Source organism: Dipodomys spectabilis, unplaced genomic scaffold (genome assembly GCF_019054845.1).
Source record: "Dipodomys spectabilis isolate Male_0828 unplaced genomic scaffold, ASM1905484v1 ptg000201l, whole genome shotgun sequence".
NCBI lineage: Eukaryota > Metazoa > Chordata > Mammalia > Rodentia > Heteromyidae > Dipodomys > Dipodomys spectabilis.
In genome coordinates, this window is record NW_024870878.1 from 1,858,152 (window position 1) to 1,883,785 (window position 25,634).

Genomic DNA, 25,634 nt, shown 5'->3' on the forward strand with positions numbered 1-25,634 from the left:
TGCGTTTTTAGAGAAATACAAGTTGCCCAAACTGATCAAAGAAGAAATAAATCAATTAAATAAGCCAATATCTTACAATGAGATACAGGAAGCAATCAGAATTCTTCCAACAAGGAAAAGCCCAGGACCAAATGGACTCACAATGGAAGTCTATAAGACCTTTAAAGAAGAACTAATACTTCTCAAGCTCTTCAGAGAAATAAAAAAAGAGGGAACTATCCCAAACTGATTCTACGATACCAATATCACACTCATCCCCAAACCAGGCAAAGACCCAACAAAAAAAAGAACTACAGACCAATCTCCTTGATGAACACAGATGCAAAGATCCTTAACAAAATTCTAACTAACAGAATCCAGAAACACATAAAAATAATCATACACTACAACCAAGTAGTCTTCACCCCAGAGATGCAGGGGTGGTTTAACATAAATCAATAAATATAACCCAACACAGCAACAGATCCAAGGTCAAGAACCACATGATTATCTCCATTGATGCAGAAAAGGCTTTTGATAAGATACAACATTCATTCATGTTAAAAGCTCTGGAGAAAATAGGAATAAAAGGAACATTCCTTAAAACAATAAAAGCCATATATGACAGACCAATAGCCAATATTATACTTAATGGGGGAAAACTACAACCAATTCTCCTAAAATCAGGAACAAGGCAAGGATACCCACTTTCTCCACTCCTCTTCAATAGAGTCCTGGAATCTTTAGCCGGAGCAATAAGGCAAGAAAAAGACATTAAAGGGATCCACATAGGAAAAGAAGAAGTTAAACTATCTCTTTTCACAGATGACATGATACTATACCTCCATGATCACAAAAAACTCCATCCCCAAAGTCTTAGAACTTATAAACCACTTCGGCAAAGTAGGAGGATACAGAAATCAACCCACAAAAATCAGTCACATTCCTGTACCAACAATGTACAAGCAGAGAGGGAAATAAAAGAAACAACCCCATTCAAATAACCCACCAAAAAATGAAATATTTAGGAATTAACCTAATAGATGTAAAAGATGTAAAAGAACTATTTAATGAAAAACTATAAAAACTTAAAGAGATTACAGAGGACACCAGGAAATGGAAAGACTTTCCATTCTCTTGGATAAACAGACTTAATATAGTGAAAATGGCAATACTGCCAAAGTTAATATACAAATTCAATGCTATTCCTATTAAAATCCCAATGACCTACATTTCTGAAATACTGAAAACAGTCCAAAAATTCATATGGAACAACAAAAGACCTAGAATAGCCAAAACAATTCTAGGCAAAAATGACAACATGGGAGGGATCTTGATGCCAGACTTCAAACTCTACTATAGACCCATAATAACAAAGATAGCCTGGTACTGGCACAAAAACAGACCCAAAGACCAATGGAATAGAATAGAAGATCTAGAAATAAAATCTCATGCCTACAGTTGGCTGATATTTGACAAAGGAGCCAAAGACATACAGTGGAAGAAGCACAGCCTCTTCAACTACTGATGCTGGGAAAACTGGGCGGCCACATGTAGAAAACGAAAAGTGGACCCCAGCCTGTCACCATGCACTAATATCAACTCAAAATGGATTAAAGACCTTAACATCAAACCTGATACTCTGAAACTACTGCAGGACAGAGTAGGAGAGACATTTGAACTTATAGGCACAGGAAGGAACTTCCTGAACAGAGTCCCAGGGTCACAATAAATTGGAGAGACTTGACAAATGGGACTACCTTAAAATAAAAAGTTTCTGCACAGCTAAAGTCATAACAACCAAGCTAGAAAGACAATCAAATTAATTGGGGAAAAAATATTTACCAGCAATATATCAGCCAAGGGGTTAATATCCAGTATGTACAGGGAACTCAAGAAATTAATTCCTCCCAAACCCAACAAACCAATTACTAAATGGGCAAGGGAACTAAAGAGAGACTTAGCAGAAGAAGATATAAAAATGGCAAAGAAACACATGAGGAAATGTTCACCATCCCTGGTTGTGAAGGAAATGCAAATAAAGACAACTCTGAGATACCACCTTACCCCAGTCAGAATGGCCCATATCCTAAAGTCAGCCAATGACAAATGCTGGAGGGGATGCGGAGAAAGAGGAACCCTATTACACTGCTGGTGGGAAGGCACACTTATACAACCACTTTGGAAAGCAGTTTGAAGGGTCCTCAGAAAACTAAATATTGACCTCCCCTATGACCCAGCCATACTACTCCTAGGCATCTATCCTGAACAACAGGAACCAGTATACAAGGACACATGCACCTCCATGTTCATTGCAGCACTGTTCACAATAGCCAAGATATGGAAACAACCCAGATGTCCCACCACAGATGAATGGATCCAAAAATTGTGGTATCTATACACAATGGAATATTATGCAGCCATCAGAAAGGACAAAATAATGGCATTTGCAGGGAAATGGATGGAGCTAGAAGAAATCATGTTGAGTGAGGTAAGCCAAGAGCAAAGAGACAAACGGCACATGGTCTCCCTGATAAGTGGATGTTAGATCCAAAACATAAGGTGATAGGACAAAGTTAACAAGACTTGAGAAACAAAGGACTTCCACTCACCTGGTTGAATCACCACTAAATAACCCCATGCTACTCATCACATATATGGTATATATGCACACACCAGAGGGAAACTAGGAGAAGGACACAGAACTAGAGAGAATCAGGAAAAAACACAACAATGGGACCCATCAGCTGCACTGGACATTGATCAAAACGAACCAAGCAACTAAATGGCAGCAATAGGAGGGAGGGAACAAGGGAAATAGGAAATGGGAAAGAGGGAATAGCTCACCTATGCAAAAGGAAAGGAATGTACATAACACCCGATGTGGAAGAAATAACTATTGTCAAAGCTCATAGAACTCATAATCTTTATAGACCACAATAGACAATTTGCCCCATGAAAGTTAGAATGTGTTTGTGACTTCAACTAAGCATCACTATCCCATAATACTGTGAAATTTGTGAAATTATGTAATCACTGAATCACAATAAAGAAAAAGAAAGAAAGAGAGAGAGAGAGAGGGAGGGAGGGAGGGAGGGAGGGAGGGAGGGAGGGAGGAAGGAAGGAAGGAAGGAAGGAAGGAAGGAAGGAAGGAAGGAAGGAAGGAAGGAAGGAAGGAAGGAAGGAAGGAAGGAAAGAATTGTACAACTTGTGGGTGGGATGGGAGGGGAAAACTGGGAGACAGCAAGGGAAGGGATGACATTGTCCAAAAAGAAATGTGCTGTTTACCTGACTTATGTAATTGTAACCCTCTGTATATCACCTTTATAATAACAATTTTTTAATTAAAAAAGTTAGCATTCAGTAGTACTGGAAGTGGTCCACATGTGCCAGTAATAACCCAGCATGTGACAAACAGCAGGATCTAGAGCTGTATTATTTCTAGTTCTATCTGCATACGCATATAGGTCTATAGCTAGAGATACCCAAGAACTGCCTTACGTGTATATCAGAAATGTTTCTCCTAGGTTCTGACAGTCTTATTTTCCCTTTTGACTTTTCTGTATTTTCTGAATGTTTGCAATAATCTTACGTAGTAATACATTTCTGTATTACAAAATATACAGAAACAATGTTGAAAAGTCCTGTGTTCACTTCAAATGTAAAGACAAATGACTGATAGCAATTGCTGACTGGTAGCACAAATGATCCAGAAGCCTTGCTAGCTGAAGCTCCGTACACTAACCATCAAAGAATCTGACACTCTTTCTTCCCTCTCAGGTCAACATATATTTTGGAGGTAGGTGACGTAAGACACTCACCAGAGGAATCCAGGATATTGTGTGGGCCTCCCCATGAGTCGAACCACCCCGTCCAGTACTCTGTCACCATTTTGGGCTGAATCCCCTGGTGTAAAGAACATGAGAGTCAGGCAAGCAGGCTGCTCAAATGGGGAAAGGGAATGCCCTTCCTGGAGGGGACTCCAGCCTCTCTGCATCCCCCACCCCTTTTCTGGCCACACACCCCTTGCCTGAAGAGACTTGGAAGTAGGGCACAGATGAGGTATCTGGTGCCAAGCGTGCCCTCTAGACCTGCAGGTGAAGTTCAGAAGCAGCTACTAGAGTTGATACATAGACTGATGGCTTAACGTGGTTTCAATGGGTGTTTCCATGATGGGTGTTACCATGAAGAAGATATGTGATTTTGGTTTTTGGCTGTTGTAGGACTTGAACTCAGAACCTGGGTGCTGTCTCTGAGATTTTTTTGCTCAAGGCTAATACTCCACCACTTTAGCTACAGCTCTACTTCCGATTTTAGGGTGATTAACTGGAGATAAGAATCTCATGGACTTGCCTACCCAGGCTGGCTTCAAACCACAATCATCAGATCTCAGCTTCCTGAATAGCTAGGATTATAGGCATGAGCCACCAGCAACCAACTACAATTCAGTATTCTTTAGAAGTCCTTTCCTATATTGGCTAGGTTGCTCTCCAGTTCAAGCCAAGTTTTGCCTATCCTCTTCGGAAAAGAGTGTTCTGTCCAGGATGACCCCACATCTGAGAGGCACATCATAGATGCACACACTTCAAGTTGCTGCTTCCCTTCATCCAGAAGCCTTAGGGGGTTGCAGAGCAGACCCACCTCAAGTTCTAGCAGAAGTAGAAGCTTACAAAATTGAACCAGAAAATTAGGATCTTAAAGCCCCATTATTCATGGTGTGGGCTGTATAGTTCCTGTCTGGGCATGGCTACTCCCCCAGGCTAGTGCTTCTATCCGCTCCAGTGCCAGGTGCTTTTCAAATGGTCACTTCATAGATCTATGAGTCAGGATTCCCATGATCCCCAGTTAACCAAAAAAAGACAGAAGCATAGAGAGGCTGAGTGGCTTATGCGAGGCCACACTGACTGTGTATTCCATCATCTGGAATAAATGGCTGCCTGAATGGGCCATAGGTATGCCCCGGTGACCAGCTCAGCACCTCCACAGTCATCTGGTCATGGTTGATAGAACCAGTCCAACAGCTCTACTCTTGTTCTGGATACCAGAGGGATCATGCAACAGGTGAAGATGATCTAGGGGCTTTTGTACCCTTCAGGAAGCCAGGGTGAGAGGCAAGGTCCTCAGCTCTGCAGTCAGGCTACAGCTTGGTACCTATGACATCTGTTTCCTTGATAGCTCATATTAATCTCCACCTAACTTGGAGTGCACCAGGCCTCCTGTCTTATAAATGACAAAAAAAAAAAGCCTTTCCATAACCAGAAAGGCCTTAGTGGTGAGTGTCAGATATCTTCTAGTAAGAACAGGGAAGTTTCTCTTCTCCCTCAGACTCTCAAGTTCATGGAGTTCTCAAATCAAGAGCTTCAAAAGAACCCCTATGTTAGAGGCAGCAAATCATATCCAAAGTGCATCAACCAGTATAGCAAAACTTCACAGTGGTTTCAAAGCTTCTCTTCTTGCAAGCTGAAAGCCTGGGAGGACTCAGAGTCTGTCTCTCTTTTCAGAGGAACCCTGAGCACAGTGACTTGGATGCAAGATCTCTGCACTCATGTGCAAAGAGTTCATAGCGTCCCCTGGTCCAGACTTACCTGCACGCTTAAGAGAAAGGTAGTCAGTAACTGTAGCTCGTTTTGTGACTGTAAGTTGATGGTGGCCAGCACTAAGAAGAGAAAGGAAAAGAGAGAGATAAAACAGCATCTTAAAGTCAGGAAGATTTTTTGAGTTATCTCAAATGTGCCACAATAAACCCAGCACAATAAAATCAGTCCTGACATTGTTTCCCACTTCCAATGAGAGGTTAGCTCTTTAACAGCAAGAGAGTAACGTTGTCCATCTCAAAAATCCCACCACTCAGCACAGATCTGGCAGAAGAGTCATATACTTAACATCTGTGGTGATTGGCTATAACTTTTACAGCCAGAAGATGCCCTCTGTTAACTGTTCTCTTGTATGCATCAGTCTACTTTTTACTTTGTATCCCAAGTAGCCCGCACATGCTCATGATCTGAACAGAGACTCCTGTTTTATGTCATTATCTAGTATCATTATCTATTCCACCCCATAATTTGACCACTGAAAACTTTTAAATATTTTATATGGTTTTCTATCAGATGCATTATGGTAAGTCATGGGCACAGGTCTCTTGGCCTAAGCCAGCTGCTTAACTGGACTGCCAGGACCCTTGTATGCTTGCTGTCCACCACATGCATGGGTCCAGGACTGATGACAGAGACTGAAGCAGCCACCCTGCAGAACCTCAGTCCCTAAGAGCAGTGGAGAAAAACAACCTCAGAGGGCCCAGAGTTCTAATAACAAGGCAGAGCAGGACTGAAAACTCAGGTTCCTTTGACATTGACCCCTTGTCCTATGATGTCGCTGTCCTCCAGCAGTGCACCGGGTAAAGCCTGTCTGATATTAAGTAGGCAGAAATCTTTCAAGTCAATGGATGCACATGACTGAACATGGCTGAACATAAGCAGCTGTGCCCTGTCCTTCCTGACATCTAATCAAGAACAAGACAAGGGACAAACAGACAGATGGTGGTAGGAACAGAAATACAAAGGAGACACTGGCAGAGGTAAAGCTCCAAGAAAACCCTGGGAAACAGATTTGCTGGCCTTGAAGAATAAAAGAAGTTTCTACCAGTCCCCAAGTCCAGCCCCACACAGGTAAAGACCTCCCATGCTGTCCCACATCCCTGTCAAGGCTCCTTCCCCACCAGCACCCATCTCCTGGCAGGCTCTATAGGCAATTAGAAAACTGTTCCTGAAGGGTATGGGTGTGGGAGGGAAGACTGAAGTAGAACGTTTCAGAAGTTTTCTGAAAAGAAGGTTCCTGTAGATTCCTTACATGATTTCTACATACCTACAGAAAGATACCAAGGGCATTTTCTCTGGAAACATCTAATGCTATTTAAAGATAGTATCTCCGCCGGTGGAGATACTGGAGAAAAACAAAGGAAGGGGTAACACTGTCCAATAGTAAGAAATGCATACATTATCTGAATTATGAAATGGTAACCCCTCTGTACAGCACCTCAATAAGAACAATAAAATGCTATTTATTTTTTAAAAATTATCAAAAATGTGCCTAAGGGTACACAGTAGGTGCTTAATGAATGGATTAGACATATTATCATCCACAAGCATTTGCTAAGAACCTACTACATTCCAGTCATCATCAGATTTAGTCTACATCAGGAAGCAGAAAAGTACAAGACAATGACCCTGCTCTCACATGTGCAGAAAAGAGACTGAGCCAAATGCCCGTGAAAATGTTTACTTTTTTAAAAAGTATCTTAACTGAAACCCCTCTGTACATCACTTTGACAATAAATTTGTTTTAATTTTTAAGTATCTCCAGACACCAGTGTGCCAGTTCCCTCTTTAAAACAGCCAAAGCAGCCACATCTCCCCCCAGGGAAGGGATCTGATCCACATTCTCCCCACTCTCAGTGCTGAGTGGCAGCTCAGTGCTTCTGTTTAAGCTGCTCCCTTACAAGCCAGACAACTGACCACATCATCTTATCTGGAAGACGGGGCAGAACAGATAAGGGGAAATCAGAACAAATAGAAGCAATGGACAGAACAAAGAAAAATGCTTAAGAATAAAAAGTGGAGAGGGCAGGTGTGATGGAAAAAGCCTATAATCTCAGCTACATGGGAGACTCGGGTAAAGCAACTGCTGGCTGAGGCTGAACCAGACATAAAAAGTGCAAGACTCTCTCTAACAAATAACTAAAGTAAAAAAAAGCTGGGTGCCAGTGGCTCATACCTGTAATCCTAGCTACCCAGGAGGCTGAGATCTGAGATCAAGGTTCAAAGCCAGGCCGGGCAAGAAAGTCCATGAGACTCTTATCTCCAATAAATCACCAGAAAACCAGAAGTGGTGCTGTGGCTCAATAGATAGAGCACTAGCCTTGAGCTGAAGAGCTGAGTGACAGCACCCAGACCCAGAGTTCAAGTCCCACGATTAACAAAAAAGGGGGGGGGGGCTGGAGGTATGGCTCAAGCAGTAGGTGCCTATAAAGGCCCTGCGTTCCATTTCCAGTACTTCCAAAATAAAAACCTACCCTGAGAGAAAGAAATGAAATATATTTTAAAGAAAACATGATCCAGGGATTGGGGTTAGAAGATAAAAGCTGAGGAAGTAATCTAGAAAACAGAACTAAAAAGCAAAAAGAAGTAAAAAGTTGAAAAGGTTAAAGATACTAAGACTTAATATGAGAGTTGATGTACAAATAAGTCAACTGACCAAAGGACCAGGGAATTGTGGTAAAATGGTATGAGAAAAGCACAGAGACTAAAGAAACATCTTACCACCCATGGAGAGAAGTGGGAGAGACTAGAATCTGCCTCACACCCAAGATCATCATTGTGAAATACCAAGATAAAAGGAAAATTATTAATTTGTTTAAATGGGGGAGAAGAAAGTAATCAGAAGCCAGAATGTCACTGAGCTTTGGACATGACCAGTGATACTAGGAAATGAGAAAAACAACATCTTCAAAACTCCAGGCAGCTCAGGACCCAGCCTAGAGGGAAAGACATAGATCTCAACCTCAGGACAGAAGCTGCATGGCACTGCCAGTAGTTCAGGCTACTATCCAGAGAGGCATCCTCTGGACAGAGTGAAAGAACCTCACATGGAATCTAGCGTGCACAGCTACTGAGAAATACAAGTGTATTGGTAAGATTTTTGTAAAAGTATTTGCAGAAAGAAAAAAAAAAAGAAGAGAAAACAAAGAGCCAGGTACTGGGGGCACATACCTATAATCTAACGACTCAGGAAACTGAGATCTGGAGATATCAATTAGAAGCCAACCTAGACAGGATAGTTCTGTGAGACTCTTATTTCCTATGACCCGCCAAAAATCCAGAAATGGAGTTGTGGGTCAAGTGGTAGAGTGTCAGCACTGAATGAGAAAAGCTTAGGGATAGTGCCAAAGCCCTGAGTTCATGCCCAGCAATACCAGCACAAAAGGAAGAGAGGGAGGGGAAACAATAGAGGAAGGAACAAGGATGTGGGTGAAAAGAGAATCAGCATGAACCAAAAATCAAAGCAGATAAAAGACTCACTGCAAATAAAAAGCAGGCTCACTGACTTGTGGGGATCCAACTCACTCATCTAGTGACACCCAAAGCCAGAGACAGAATCTTAAATCCATAAATGCAGGGTTCTATAAGCAGGCTACATAGAAACAGGGAAGAAAGTGCCAGAAGAAAAAGTTAAAGACATGAAAGTGGCCATTTCTGGGGCATGGGATGAGGAGGCAGGTGATGTGTTTCTCCACACGTATTTTCCATTATTTTACTTTGGGCCCATGTGAGTACATTTCTTAATTAGTGTTTCTTTGTGTGTTTTTTTTTAATTAAAGGCATTATTCCAGGCAGCAGGTAGCACCAGGGTCACAAGAGGTGGGCCTGGGGGGACAAAGGGAAGGCATAGACAAAGCATCTCCCCAAGGTTTTTAATCAGCAATGTCTGAGACAATAAAACTACATGATCAAAAGAAGCCACCATCTCCAGAAGCCACAGCCTGCTCAGGACAAGACAGCAGACCGTCAGTACCAGTCACGGGAAGGCAGTGCCACCTTGTGGAAACATCAGGAATCACTATGCGAGGCAGGGACCAGCCCTTTGCTCATTCTACTGGGGACAAGAGCCTTCTCCTCCCCATTCACCTAACAGTCACTCCCTGAGCCAACCACAAGCCTGGTGCTACTGGATGGGTGTGAAGATAAAAGTCCCTGTCTACAAGCAGGTCAGTCTTTGGGAGGAAATGCTAAAGAAACAAAAGAGCAGAGAATATGCTAGGCAGGGACCATCTTGGCAGGAGCCACAGAAGAGCTAGCTCTGCTGCAATAGACAGGAAGGTACTGCATCTTCAGACCTCTATCCTTAGGGAGCTCAAAGCTTGCCAAGTCTGACAAGCAAACAAATGGCTTCAAAGTTTAGAAGGCAAAACAGGGCAGAGAGAGCTGGAGAGCCTAGAGTGCAGGATGCAATTTTAGACAGGTGCTCAGAGAAAGCATCACTGTAAAGATGACCTGCAAGGACAGCCATACAGCTCTGTGCAATGAGTGCAAAGTTCCCCAGGCAGCAGTGCTCTGTAGATTTAGGAACAGAGCCAGGAATCCAGGGAGGGAGGGAGGGAGGGAGGCAAGGAGGGAAGGAGGGAGGTGTTAGAGGAATGCATGAGGAAAAAAAGATGCTAGTTAAATGATACTACAAAACACAAGGGCATCACAACAGCAACAGGGGTGGGGGGTAGATTTCGGTTTGGTTGTATTTTCATTAGAAAGCTAATGATAAAAGGAACAATAGCTGTGTGCCAGGAGCACAGGGGCTGAAAGTGACCACAAGGTTTGGACTGTGTCATTGAAGGGAAATGGACCTGCAGTTTGCTGATAAGAGGAAGCCCAAAGCTGGGTAGCATCAGCAGAGAGCTGACAGTGCCCTGCATGGTCAATAGGACAGGGAGCAGGCACAGCTGACCAACTGAGCTCTTTAGAAGCCCTTTTGTAATGCATTTGCTAAAAAAAAAAAGAAGAAGAAAGAAAGAGAGAGAGAGGAAGGAAGGAAGGAAGGAAGGAAGGAAGGAAGGAGGGAGGGAGGGAGGGAGGGAGGGAGGGAGGGAGGGAGGGAAGGAAGGAAGGAAGGAAGGAAGGAAGGAAGGAAGGAAGGAAGGAAGGAAGGAGGGAAGGAAGGAAGGAAGGAAGGAAGGAAGGAAGGAAGGAAGGAAGGAAGGAAGGAAGGGGTAATGGAGGGTGGCATAAGCCATCTGGTCCATGCAGCCCAGAGCTCCTAGCCAGGTACCCTGCACACAGGAAATAACAGAGAGCAGGGAAACTCCTGCTGTGTCTCAGGCTGTCTGGAGGACATGCACAGTGGGGCCACCCACACAGCCTCCTGGTAGTTACCTCCCTGGACCACTCCCTTCATCAAGCCATCCTTGTTGTCTGAAGTGAAGAGCAGCTCTATGATACCACGGTTCTCCAAGGCCTGGGAGGTAAGGGGGGGGTGAGAATCAAAGAAAAGTTAAAGTCTGTCCTCATTTTTTCCAAGTTTTTACAGCAGCATGCTCTGCAACTGGGGCAGCCTTAAGAGCAAGAGGGAGAATCTAGTTAAAACATTTCTCTTGCACCTGGTCTGCAGCCACCCATCCTCAGCAAAGCTCGGGTAAAGCTCTAGCTCTTTCCTCTTCAGCAGAGCACAGAGCTGATAAGCCAGTTATAGTTCCTAGCCAGGCCTACAACAGGCTGGCTCAGGAAGAAGCTGCCATATTCTCACCTGAAAAATACCTGCTGAGGTGGCTCAGTGGTAAAGCGCTTGTCTTGCATGCACAAGGCCCTGGATTCGATTCCTCAGCACCACATAAGCAGAAAAAGCTGGAAGTGGCACTGTGGCTTAAGTAGTAGAGCACTATAGCCTTGAGCTGAAGAGCTGAGGGACAGCACCCAGGCCCAAGAGCTGAGGGACAGCACCCAGGCCCAGAGTTCAGGCCCCACAACTGACAAAAGAAAATACCTGCTGAGCTTCAGTGAGTGTATCAGGCATCCAAGACACCATCACAGCCTCCTGTCTACCCTATGCTGAGCCAGTGAGGGCTTGGTCTTGGGCAGGGGCATGAATGGCCTGGCTGTGCCTTCATAACATGGTCTTGATGCACTGCCCGTGGCAGTAGTGCAGAAGTTCTCAGGAAGCTGCACACTTTCACACAATGTTATCACTCAGAATAACTGCTGGTAACTTCACAGCATCAACTATACTGTTAAGCACTCAAAGATTCTCCATATTTCATCTTCCCAATCCAGGCATTTCATTCCCCATAGATCACAGAAATAATAAGAGAGTTTGGGCAGAACTCAGAATCTGTCCACCTGCAAAGATGCCCCCTGAAGCTTTGAGCTTCTTAAGCTCAGATATCCCTACAAAGGTGATTTCCCAAAAACTGTCCCTACAGATATTATGACAAGGTTGTTTATTTCAACTTAGTTCTTGTGGAAATAGGGGAGGCAGAGATCATCTGGTAGGTGCATACATGTGTCAAATCCCGAGTGCCAGTAAGGACAGAGCAGTCAATGCTCTAATTCTTGGGGATGACAGAGGTTAGAGAATGTACTCTCCTACAGAGGTGAGATCTTTATCAAAGCCCTGGACTGCTTCAGTAGTCATTCACTGACATATAACATTTACTTAGGTTTCCACCATATTTGCATCTGCTTAACTTTTCACTCTGTGTGAGACAATTACTGTTTCCTGAGTGCCTGCCAAGCACAGTTAGGGGCTCTGTGTCTTATTTCACATTCCCTCCTAACAGTCTTTAAAAAGGCATTCTTGCCAGGCGCTGGTGGCTCACACCTATAACCCTAGCTACTCAGAAGGCTGAGATCTGAGGATCTGGTTCAAAGCCAGCCCAGTCAGGAAAGTCTATGAGACCCTTATCTCTAATACATCACTCAGAAAACTGGAAGTGGCTCTGTGGCTCAATTGGTAGAGTGCTCACCTTGAGTGGAAAAGGTGAGGGACAATGCCCAAGGCCCAGAGTTCAAGACCCACGACTGGCAAAAAAAAAAGGGGGGGCATTCTTTTCTCCATTCTGTACACTATGAAACAAAGGCTCAGAAAGGTGAGGGGACCTGCCCAAGGCCACTCAATGCTGATGGGGTCCACATTTTTGCTCCCTCCTGCCTCCAGGCAGTTCAGCAGGGGTGCTCCCAGAAGCTTCAGGATGGTGGGGCTGATTGCTGGATACTAGAGAAGTATGGCAGAGAAGGAGATGTTCCCCAAGGAGCTATTCTCTTCATCTGCTGCTTGAGCCCTCCTCTACAGCTGCATCATTAAGTAAACAACCTCTGAAGAGCCCTAGGGTCCCAGAGATAATCTGCAGTGGGAACTAGGCATAGCAGGAGAAACCCACAAATCCTAAGCCTACAGCTAAGTTTTTCTAGGTACAGTCAAGGATGAAGAGGAAGCCAGATATGAGCGCTATCCAGGCTACTTGCCTCTTTCCAGCGTGAGGAATGCCTCCCTGCCCAGACACAGCCTGCACTCTCCCCTGAGAGCTTTCTACAGGTCAGAGGGAGGCAGAGCCAGCAGTCGGCCAACCAGAGTGCTTGAGTCTGGTCTGCAATCTACAAGAATGGAAGTAACCTCCAATGGAAAAGAAGTCTGTGTGTGACAGCAGGAGGTGATTCCCTGGCCATCAAGGGCCAAAGGCAACTAATGCATTGAATGAGAAAGATTCACAGCAGCCTTTTAATATTCCTTAATTCACACCATGGCCAAACCAAACAATAATTCTAATAATTCTATCAAAGTCATTTATTTGCACCTACTATATACTTGCGACAGTATTGAGGGTCACATGACCTCCCACAATATAATTCAGAAAAGCAGATACTCTTTTTAGTCCCATTTTTTGTAGAGAAGAAGAAAAGAGGCTTAGGGAAAATAATCAAGGCATCTGTTTAAAGTCTTAAGCTGTCAAGTGAAAGAAAGCACATGTGAATGTTAAACTGTTGGTTGTGTCAGTCTAGCCCTGCTGCCCTCTGATGTACCATGTATTAGCTCAGTAGTTCTTAAGCTTGGGCACACATTGCAATTGGAGCTCTGAGTACTGGCTCAGAGATTCTCACAATCACTGTAGTCATTGGCTGGAGCATAGGATGCTGTACAGCCACTTTGAGAATCGTGAGAGGAGGAAGACTTTTTAAGACGGCTTCATTCACTCCTTTATTCTTAGCCCTTACTACACCCCAGATTAAACTCAGTTCCTACATGGTAAATAAGAGGCAAACCTATGAGAATAACGTGATGGAGAAAAACTTGTAACAATGGAGAAAAACTAATTAAAAAATGATGTTAGGAAACATGCCATAGAAAGTATTATAAGCCGTGACATGTGGGTCTAAGAGGAAGGAATGTGAAGTAGTGGGCTGGGCTCACACTCACCTTCTTGATGTAAGGCATGTAGGCAGGGTCTTTGTTATAAGAACCATATTCATTCTCCACTTGCACAGCAATGATGGGTCCTCCGTGCTTGTACTGAGGATGAAATGAACGATCAGAAGTTGAGTTAGTAGTGGGCACCATGCAGTCTAAATTTGTCTCAGTTAGTGACATCATATGGTCACAAATTACTAGCACCATATCTCACATGAAAAGCAGAGTCTCAAAAGGTTTCAGAGCAACATCATCAAGATAGTGGAGCAGGGTGCATCAGACTTTTGCCTCCCGTAGAAACATCATATGAACAAACCTCAGACTGAAGAGTTAACTTTATGGAAACTTGAGAAACAAGCCAAAGATCTAATCACACCACAGACCACCCAATCCAGAAACCACCATATGTAAGATAGTAGGGAGTTCTGTGATGTTTTTACTCCTTTGCTCTCAATTCTCATCAGTGTGGCACAATAAGGTTGGGAGAAAGTGTCTCAAATTCCCAGGATGGAAGATGCAAAATGCAACCAGTAGACTGGTTTCTGTCTCATCTGACTTGTAGCTCAGATAAGAAAGAAAAGGAGACTTGAGGCAGAAGGCAGCAAAAGATGCTACAGTATGTGAAAAATGCAGAAAACTACAAACTTGTGAATGCCTGGAAAAAAGAATTATGGACCAAAGAATATGACAAAATGGCCAGTAAGAAGTAGTCCTGAGACAAACCATAGGGCAGAGAGGGAAGCACACACATAAGTGCATGTAATTTAAATGCCTAGAGAGTATCTGAGATATTACATCTTTACCCTGGTATGATCTCCAGGTTCATAAGCTCATTAATTAGTGAAGTCTTTCCTGCCAGTCTGCAAAGACTGGGAGAGATCATTGTGTTCTCAAATGTCCAAAATTCAGCAAAAACAAAGCATTCAAAAAATAGGCAAATATGGCTTATTGAAATCTCCAGAAATGTTTAAACACACATACATATACACTTCACCCTTAAATAAACCAAGACTTCACAACAATTGTCAAAACTTCAAGGAGCTGGAGAAAAAGCAAAGAGCCAGACCAAAAAAGAAAATGATACATGAACAAAATGAGGTTATAAGCAAATGGAAACTAATTTTTAATAAATTGGGAAGTCTGGGGCTAAAAAGTTGAATATCTAAAGAAAAAATTCATTAGAGAAATTTAACAGCAGATTCATACAGCCAGAATGAAGAATAAGTGAACTTGAAAACACATCATTTGAAATTATCTAGCCAAAGGAGATAAAAGAAAAATCAATGAACCCAAAATTCATCGAACCCAAGGTACTTATACACAATTAATCAGACCAATATACTCATTCTGGGGATTCCCAAAAGAGATGAAAGATGTAGAGAGATTATTATCTGGTGTGCACTCTTGTAATCCTAGCACTTGAGAGGCTGATGCAGGAGGATTGCTAGTTTAAGGCCCAGACTATATAGCAAGACTATCTAAAAATAAAATTAAAATAGTAAAATAGGTGCCCAGTGGCTCATATCTATAATCCTAACTATTTAGGAGGATGAGATCTGAGGATCACAGTTCAAAGCCAGCCCAGACAGGAAAGACTGTGAGACTCTTATCTCCACTAAACTACCAAAAAAAAAAAATCCAGAAGTAGAGCTGGGGCTCAAGTGGTAGAGTGATACTGAACCCAGGCCCTGAGTTCAAGCCCCAAGACAGACACACACACACAAAAAGTAAAATAATGGCTGAAAGTATTTCCAATTTGGGAAAAGACATCAATATTCAAAATTCCGAAGCTCAAAAAACTCCACATATAATATTCTAGACAGCTACAGAGAAATATATACTCAAACTGTTAAAATACAAAGAAATACTTAAAAGTAGAAGTGCCTTCTCATTTACCCAGACGATCACAAACAAGGCTATACTAAAACTACCAGCACAACTATGTTTATCACAGCATTATTTACCATAGCTAAGATATGGAACCAGCTGGGAAGGTGGCTCAGTGGTAGAGTGCTTGCCTTGCATGCATGAGGCCCTAGGTTCGATTCTTCAGCACCACATAAGCAAAAAAGCTGGAAGTGGCGCTGTGGCTCAAGTGGTAGAAGGCTAACCTTGAGCTGAAGAGCTGAGGGACAGCACCCAGGCCCAGAGTTCAGGCCCACAACCGATAAAAAAAAAAAAACAAAAAAAAAAAAAGTAAATAATTTGGGGCTGGGAAGATGGCTCAGTGGTAGAGCACTTGCCTTGCCTGCATGAGGCCCTGGGTTCGATTCCTCTCAGCACCACATAAGCAAAAAGAAAAAGTTCAGGCCCAACGACCGGACCCAAAAAAAAAAAAAAAAGATATGGAACCAATCCAGATGTCCCTCAGTAGATGAATGGATCCAGAAAATGTGAGATATATATATATATATATATATATATATATATGTGTGTGTGTGTGTGTATATAATGTGTGTGTGTGTGTACACATACACACACACACACACACACACACACACACACACACAATGGAATTCTATGCCTCCATCAGAAAGAATGACATCATCTTATTTGTTAAGAAATGCAAAGACTTGGAAAAAATATAATTTTTAAATTTTTAAGTGAAGTAAGCCAGGCCCAAAGAAACATAGGTCCAATGGTTTCCATTATCTACAATAACTAGTATATGTCTAGGACAAGCAGAAAAGGTCAAAAGTTATGTACATATGACCATATGTACATATAAGATGATGTTAAGTGAAATGAACCCCAATACAGGGGTTCTTTACTTTCTTGCTATTGTTTTTAACGTACTTGTAATGTACTATGTAATTTTTTTTGTTTCTTTGCTATGTTCCTCCCCCACGGTATAACCTCTGTTTTCACTGTACTTGATTCCGGTGTCCTGCATCTTGTATATACACTTTTCTAATTTGGGGAGGGGAAGGGAAAAAACAAAATGCTTAAATAGGGATATAGGTTGACTCATTGTAACAATGAGATGTACAAGACACTATGTTGAAAATGAACTTTTCAACTTGTGGGGGGGAAGGGAGGGAGGAGTTGTGGAGGTGAAGGGAAGGGATGGTAGGGGAAAGATGAAGCAGGAGGTAACAATGCTTAATAGGAAATGTACTCATTACCTTTCTCATGTAACTGTAACCCCTCTGTACACTATTTTTACAATTAAAAAACATTTAAAAAAAGAAAAGAAAAAGTGCCTTCTCATATAGGAAGGATCTTTGCAGCCTGAAGAAGGCAAGGAAACACAATTAATAACCAGAAGAGAGCTGAAGTAACCTTACTAATAGCAAACAAAATAGAATGTAGGTCAAAAACTTTTACAAGAAATAAGGAGGATATTATATAATACATATAACATTATATGTATAAATCATGTATATAATATATAATGAAAAATATAAATATAAACATACAAAATATATAATGTAAACTATTATGAAATTATTTAATTACATATTTGTATATATCTAATAGATTATAAACTATGTATTATGTTATGTAATTGTATATAATTAATTCCATATTATGTTATAATTATATATTATACTTATATAATTATATACTATAATTTTATGCTATACATTACATATATTTTTTATCATACATAATTATAAAAGAGTCAATTCACCAAAAATATATAACAATTTTAAATATAGATGTACCAAACATTAGGGCTCCAATATATGTGAACCAAGCACTGATAGGATTGAAGCTCTACAATAATAGCAGCAGACTCAGCATTTCACTATTAATAATGGAAGAACAAGTCAACATAAAATCAATAAAAAGAAAGAGGATTTAGACAACACTACAGACCAGTTGACTCTAAAAGCTAGATATAAATAAAACACTACATCCAATCCAGATGCCTGTGGCTCATGCCTATAATCCTAGCTACCCTGGAGGCTGAGATCTGAGGATTGCAGTTCAAAGCCAGCCCAGCAGGAAAGTCCATGAGACTCTTATCTCCAGTTAACCACCAGAAAACCAGAAGTAGCTGAAGTAGTAGAACTCAAGTGGTATCTTGAGCTGAAGAGCTCAGGGACAGCTCCCAGGCCCAGAGTTCAAGCCCCACCAAAAAAAAAAAAAAATTACAGGCTAGGAAGTTGGCTCAGTGGTAGAGTGCTTGTCTCCCAAGCATGAGGTTCTGGATTCGATTCCTCAGCACCACATAAGCAGAAAAAAAAACTGAAGTGGTGCTGTGGCTCAAGTGGTAGAGCGCTAGCCTTGAGCTGAAGAGATGAGGGACAGCATCCAGGCCCAGAGTTCAGGCCCCACAACTGTAAAAACAAAAACAAAAACTACACCCTTAAGAGCACAATATACATTTTTTTTCTGGGCACATGGAACATTCTCCAATATTAGGCCACAAAATAAATTATAAAATTTTATAAGACCAAAATCATACAAAAATACCTTTCCAGTAACAATGGAATGAAGCAGGAACCATTAAAGAACAAAAGAAAATGGGACAAACCACAAAAACATAGAAATTTAAACAACAATCTCTTAATCTACAGCTCATGAAGAAATCACAAAGGAATTAGAAAATAAGAATGAGACAAATAAAAATAAAAACAAACTATGAGATGCCATTAAAGTGCTAAGAAAATGCTTGTCACTGTATTTGATTTTGGTGTCCTGCATCTTGTTTATACATTTTTCTAATTTGAGGAGAGGAAGAAAAATAACAAAATGCTGAAATAAGGTTACAGGATGATCCACTGTAACAATGAGATGTACAAGACACTATGTTGAAAATGAACTTTACAACTTTGCAGGGGGTGGGAGGAGGAGTTGGAGAGGTGGTGTGGAAAGGGATGGTAGGGGAAACACAAAGGAGGGGGTAACAAGGCTCCATAGGACTGTAACCCCTCTGTATAGTATCTTTACAATAAAAATATTTTAAAAAGAAGTGTAAACACTTTTAAAAGACCAGGTCTCAAATCAACAACCTAACTTTATACCTTCAAAAACTAGAAAAAGGAAAAAACTAAATTAACGTTACAGAAGGAATTAGAACAGAGATTTATTTTAAGAACAAATTAAGAATATTTGACAAATCTAAGATCTGAGTTTTTGAAAAGAACTACAAAAATGACAAAAAACCTTTAGCTAACCTGACTACAGAAATGAAGAGGAGAAGACAGGGAAAATGCGGACAAGAATACAGTGTATATGCTACAAAATTAAGAAGAGTGAGGATGAGGGAAAGGGTAACAAGTGCAAAAGGAAATGTACTCATTACCTTACATATGTAACTGTAACCCCTCTGTACATCACCTAGACAATAAAATTAAATTTAAACAAGAGGACGAGTGAGGGAAGGGGTAGGTAAGGGAGTGATGGTTGAGAATGTTCAAAAGAGTGACATTGATCGAGATACACTGTATTCATCAACTGCTTTGTTAAATGGCAATTCCTTTGTACACCTACTTAAAGATAACTTTAAAAAAATAAACTAGAGAGAAAACCCAACTAACCAATACCAAACAGGAAGAAATTACTGCTGGTTTTACAGACATAATAAGGCTTATGAGTTTGAATAACTTATACAAACAAATTGAATAACCATAGACAAAACAGATTAATTCCTAGAAATATGATGTACCAAGACTTAAGTCATGAAGAAAAAGAAATCTAATAGATCTAAAACTAATAAAAAGGCTGAATGAGTCATCAAAAATCTCCAAAGAGAAACTCAGCACCAGATGCTTCATGAATAAATTTTATCATATACATGCATTTTTTTAAAACAAGGTCTCACTACATATGTAGCTCAGGCTGTCTTCAATCCTCCTCCTTTAGCCTCCCAAATGCTGGAATTGCTGATATACATAATCATATCTGCTTCTCAATCAATTACTTAAAGAAGAACTAACTCTGATACTTCTTAAATTCTCCCACAAGTGAAGAAGAACATTTCTTTTCTTATTCTTTACCAAACCAGGAAAAGAGAAAAAAAAGAACTACAAAAAATAAAACTAGAGACAAATTATCTATGATGAATACTGATGCAAAAATCCCCAACAAAATACTAGAAATTTGAATTTGACAATATTTGCAAAGGATTATACACCATGAATAAATGGGATTCCTAGAATGCAAGGTTGGTTCTATATACAAAAAAAAAATCAATGTGATAAACTGCATTTTTTAATTAAGGGGAAAAGGTATAATTTCAATTGATAAAGAAAAGACCAAGGGTAGCTCAAGTTTTCTGCATCAGTTGACTGATATACAAGAATCCACTCTACTTCTATAGATTACTAAAAAAAATTCCAAAAGGAATAAAATAAAAATAAATTTAATCAAAAAAATGAAATGGCTAGACACTGGAAATGACAAAACGATGTTAAAAGAAAGTAAAGAAGATACCAATAAAGTTAAGGCATCTGGTGTTTATGGATTTGGAAGATTCAAAGTTGTCAATACTACCCAACCTAACTTTACAGAGTCAATGGAATTTCTATAAACATTTCTTCAACGATAACAAACAGCCATAAGCACAGAAAAAGATGTCTAATTCCACAACCCATATCTAGAGAAATACAAATCAAAAACACAAAGAGATGCCACTTTATATCAATTCAGATGGTTCTTACCAAATGAACAGAAAATAGCAAGCATCAGTAAAGATATGGAGAAATGGAAACTCTCATATATTGCTGATGAGAATACAAATGGTGCAACTTCTATACAAAATAGTATAACCATTACTCAGGAAAAAAATATACACACACCTACATATAGATGCACACACACACACACACACACACACACACACATAACTTTTATAATTTGTTCCTGCAATTTCAGCTCTATTTGTAAACCCAGAAGTGAAGTAGGGATTCAAACAGGTATTTATACACCACATATCTAACAGATTATTCACAGGCGCCAAATGCAGAAACAATCCAAAGGTCCATCAGTGGAGCAGTGAATAAACAGAAAGTAGTACATACATATAGCAGAATATTAGTCAGCCTAAAAAGAAAAGAAATTCAAGCCAGACGCTCACATCTGGGATCTGAGATCTGAGGATTGTGGTTCAAAACTCTTATCTCCAATTAACTACCAAAAACAGCCAGAAGTGGAGCTGTGGCTCAAGTGATATACACTGAGCAAAAAGGAGCTCAGGGACAGTGCCCAAGCCCTCAGTTCAAACCCCCGGACTGTCACCAAAAAGAAAAGAAATTTCTAACACATGCTGCACCATGGATGAACCTTAAAAACATTGTGCCAATTGAAATAAGCCAGTCACAATACTGAATAATTGCACCCACATGAGATGGATAGAATAAATTCTCAGAGACCTAAGAGAATGACGGTTGCTAGGAGCTGAAAAGGAGAAGTGGGGCGTTTAATGGGTACTTTTAGTCCATTGCAACCACTGCACCATCCAATATGTTCTGGATGTACAATGGTAGCAATGGACCAAATGTTTGTGTTTCCTCAAAATTCTTATGTTGAAATCGTAACCTCTGATGGTATTACAAGATGGATTCTTAGCCACACACCAGTGGCTAGCACTTACAGTCCTTTGCTACTCAGGAGACTGAGGCCAGGAGGGTGACAGTTCAATACAAGCCTGGGCAGAAAAGTTCATTGACTTCATCTCCAATTAACTACCAAAACGCTGGACTGGGGGCATGGCTCAAGTGTAAAGTGCCAACCATAAGCAAAAAACTGAGCAAGAGATTAAGGTCCTGAGTTCAAGCACCCAGGCTAGCAGGAATAAATAAAAAAAACAAACAAATAAACAAATAAGTGGAATCTTAGGCCAGGTACCAGTGGCTCATGTCTATAGTCCTAGCTACTCAGGAGGCTAAGATCTGAGAATTGCAGTTCAAAGCCAGCCCAGGCAGAAAGTCCATGAGACTCTTATCTCTAACCACAAAACCACAAAAAACTGGAAGTGGATCTGTGGCTCAAGTGGTAAGCACTAGCCTTGAGCACAAAAGCTCAGGAACAGCACCTAGGCCCATAGCTCAAGCCCCAGGACTGGGGTGGGGCGAGGGGGGGTGGGGAAGGTGGAATCTTGGAGAGGAGCTTAATTCATGGGTCACTCATGAGTGTATTAGTGCCCTTATAAAAACCCAAAGGAGGAAATGGCTCTAGAGTTCAAGTGGTAAAGCACTCACCTTTAGCACAAAGAGGCTCAGGGACAGTGCTCAGGCCCTGAATTCAAGCCCCAAAACTGACAAAAACAAAACAAAACAAAGAGCTGAAGATGTAAATCAGTAATAGCACACTTGCCTAGAATACATAAGTCACAAGTCTCTGGAGTTCAATCCACAGAACTGTGAGCAAAAAAAATTCTGTTGCTTTTCACTCATCAAGCTGATGGTACTTTGTCATGGAAGACTGAATTAATGATGTGAATATAGTAGTTCTCCCATTATCTGTGGTTTTGTTTTGTAGGTTTCCATTATCCATACTCAGCTGTAGTATAAAATATTAAATGAAAGAAATCCTACTAACTTTGGTGGGGTTTTTTGTGTTTTTGTGCCAATACTGGGACTTGAATTCAGGATCAGACACTGTCTCTTAGCTTTTTTGCTCAGGCATTCCACCACTTGAGCCACAGCTCTACTTCAAGCTTTTTGCTGGCTAACTGAAGATAAGAGATAAGAGTCTCCTGGTCTTTTCTGCTTAGGTTAGCTTCAAACCACAATCTTCAGATCTCAACCTAAGTAGCCAGGATTTACAAGCTTTAGCAACCAGTGCCCAGCCCATATGTTTTAAAACTATGCTTAAATATAATGTGGTGAGTAGTGATGAAATCATGCACTACCACACCCTATTCACCCGGACAAATGACTCATCCCTTTGTCCAGTGTATCCACACTCTATATACCTGCCTGTTAGCACTTCAGCAATCTCAGCCGTCAGATCAGCTGTCACAGTATCCCAGTGATTGTGTTTCAATAACACTTACTTTATTTAAAAATGGTCCCTAAGTATGAGATTAGTGATCATCCTAATTAGAGGTAATCTTATTACATTATTGTTATAAATGTTCTACATTGTGATCAATTATTGTTGCCAATATCTTACTGTCTGATTTATAAATTAACCTTTAATTTCAAGTATATATACACATAAGTATTTTAAGTATATATACATACTTAAAATTCATATATATGAATTTATTATATTCATATATAAATTTATTTTATTATTCCTACATTCATATATATGAATGATTATTAGTGAATATAATAATGACTATTATTCATGCATATAAATAATAGCAAATATACATTTATTATATAGCACAAGTTGCATTTTTCCTGTACTTGCTTTCGGGCATCCACTGAGGGTCTTGGAATATATCCCTCACTGATAGGGGGATCACTATATAATCATTGCAGCTGGTTTACACATGCAAAGTGCCCAATTTTATGTTATATATATGTACTCCACAATGGAAATAAGTAAAATAATTTTGCTATTCCTGAAAAAAAAAGCTTGTATATACTATTACAGTGCCTAAGAATGTGTCATTTATACTACTGCAGTGCCTAAAAATGTGTCTGAGCTGTTTTCTCAGAATAATAGCCTTCCCTGCTCCCTTACCTCTGCCTCTACCACCCAATCTACTGCTGCTACCTACTAAATCATCTAGGTAAGTCCATCTTCCTTGTAAAAATATAAGCCAATAACTTCCAAATTTCTCCCTCTCTTTCTCTCTCTTCTCTCCTCTCCTCTTATTTCTTGTTTGTGTGTGTGTGTGTGTGTGTGTGTGTGTGTGTGAGCACACGTGCGCACGTATGCATGTGCACACGCATGCACATGTGTTGATATTAGGGCTTGAACTCAGGGTCTGGGTGCTACCCCTTAGTATTTGTACTCAGGGCTAGCACTCTACCACTTGAGCCACAGCTCCACTTCTGGCTTTTTCGTTTGTTAACTGTAGTTAAGAGTCTCATGGACTTTCCTGCTGGGCTGGCTTCAAACTCTGATCCTTAGAACCTAACCTGAGTACTTAGGATTACAGGCATGAGCCACTGGTACCTGGCTATGAGAAGTTTGGTACTAGAGTAGTTCTGTACTGATAGCTTGCTTCTTTAATAATTAGATCTGCCAATTTTAGAAAATAAAGGCACCCAGTTACATTTAAATTTATAATGAATAATTTTTAGTGTAAGTAGGGCTAATATAATATTTGGAGTACAGTTATAACTAAAAGTTATTCCCCACTTATTTGAAATTCAAATTTAATTGGCTATCCTTTGTTTTATCTGGCAGTAGTTCACTTTGGTTTATGTGTGCTATGAGGGTTCCAAACAATTAACTCAAGAGCAATTTTTCATTGATGGACAATTTTTATTGATGTGCTAATTTTTACATAAGTAACTAGATTAATTATTCTAATTCCTGCTTTTGTTGCTTCCAATTATTACATAACATACTGAGATACTTTCTCCCATTTATTTTAACATTCATTTGGGGTTGGTTTTGGTTTCATTTTGTTTTGTTTTTTGTGTTTTTTTGGTGGGGGGTCGGTTTTGGTTCTGGTACTGGGGCTTGAACTAGGGACCAGGGCACTCCTCCTTAGCATTTTCACTCAAGGCTGGAACTCTATTACTTGAGCCATACCTGCACTTCTATCTCTTGGGCTGGCTTTGAACCCATCAGATTGCAGCCTCCTGAGTAGCTAAGATTATAGGTTTGCATTGAATGGCAAAGGGGTATTATGCAGCATCTATTGGTCACAGAGAGAAGTACCTTAAAAACCATCTGCTGGAATTTCACCATTACAAAGCTTCTACTGTCCTCTCGATGGCCTGTTGGTGTATGCTCTGCTCTGCGCAGAATCAAACCACTAAACTACTGAGACAGTGGTAGATGAGTGTTTTCAGTTATCAAGATTCCTATCCACTCATCTCCAGTGGGAACTCTGGGACCACATGGAGCAATGTGAGTGCGCTATCTGCCCTTTTTTAGCACTGGCTGAGATCACACTGAAATGCATAGCTCTTTGAAACAGCAACTGCTATAAGCTTGCCCAACTCTAACTCTAAATCTCAGGCAGTAAGGAAGAGTATATCCCCGTGTTGAAAAGAACTACATGGCTCTTATCTGAGCACTAACCTAGGCAAGGTTAGGATACCTTCTACCTAGAAGAAGACAAATGAAGATCAAAAGTCCTTTGCTGTTACCTGGAGTGGGACTACCCTGGACATCAGGTGATCAAAGTAGAGGTCTACTGCTTCTGTGAAGCCCTTGTAAGTTGTTCTCAGCTTCATGCTAGGATCTTGGAGTAGCCAGCTTGAAGATAAAAGGAAGAAAGGGGGACATTAGCATCCGGGTCTTTGGGTTGACCTCAGGCCAGGTGACAGCACATGGAGAAGGAAGCAACTTCATAAAATTGAAGAATGAGACTGGAGACCAGTCCCGAGTCCAGAAACAAGGCAACCGATTCGGAAATGAGAATGCCACAGTGCCAGCCCACATTGTCTGTTTCCTAACCCACAGATTCAGCCCTAGCAAGTCCATTACTAGCTTCCTGGCTACAGGCTCTATTATTGTCAGGCAGTGGGAAACGCTTTGCCCTGGACTCAAGGCCCATTTCTCACTCATTTATAACGTAATCCCTTCACAAAAAGGTGATGCCAAGCTGGGTGAGAAGATTCATCTAAAAAAATCTAGCACTCAGGAATCAGAGCAGGAGAAAAACAAGTCTGAAGCCAGTCTGG

At 40.8% G+C, this 25,634-nt stretch overlaps 1 protein-coding gene across 2 annotated transcripts in view; it reads right to left on the reverse strand.

The window, feature by feature from the left end:
- Positions 1-25,634, reverse strand: part of Glb1l2 (galactosidase beta 1 like 2) — a 55,795-nt gene that overhangs the window by 10,538 nt on the left and 19,623 nt on the right. For both annotated transcript variants that reach the window (XM_042696202.1, XM_042696203.1), the window contains exons 5-9: positions 25,098-25,206; positions 13,933-14,025; positions 10,899-10,980; positions 5,565-5,635; positions 3,801-3,885 (exon numbers count right to left, since the gene is read on the reverse strand). In XM_042696202.1, the coding sequence (XP_042552136.1) occupies positions 3,801-3,885; positions 5,565-5,635; positions 10,899-10,980; positions 13,933-14,025; positions 25,098-25,206 (440 nt within the window). The remainder of the gene's footprint in view (positions 1-3,800; positions 3,886-5,564; positions 5,636-10,898; positions 10,981-13,932; positions 14,026-25,097; positions 25,207-25,634) is intronic.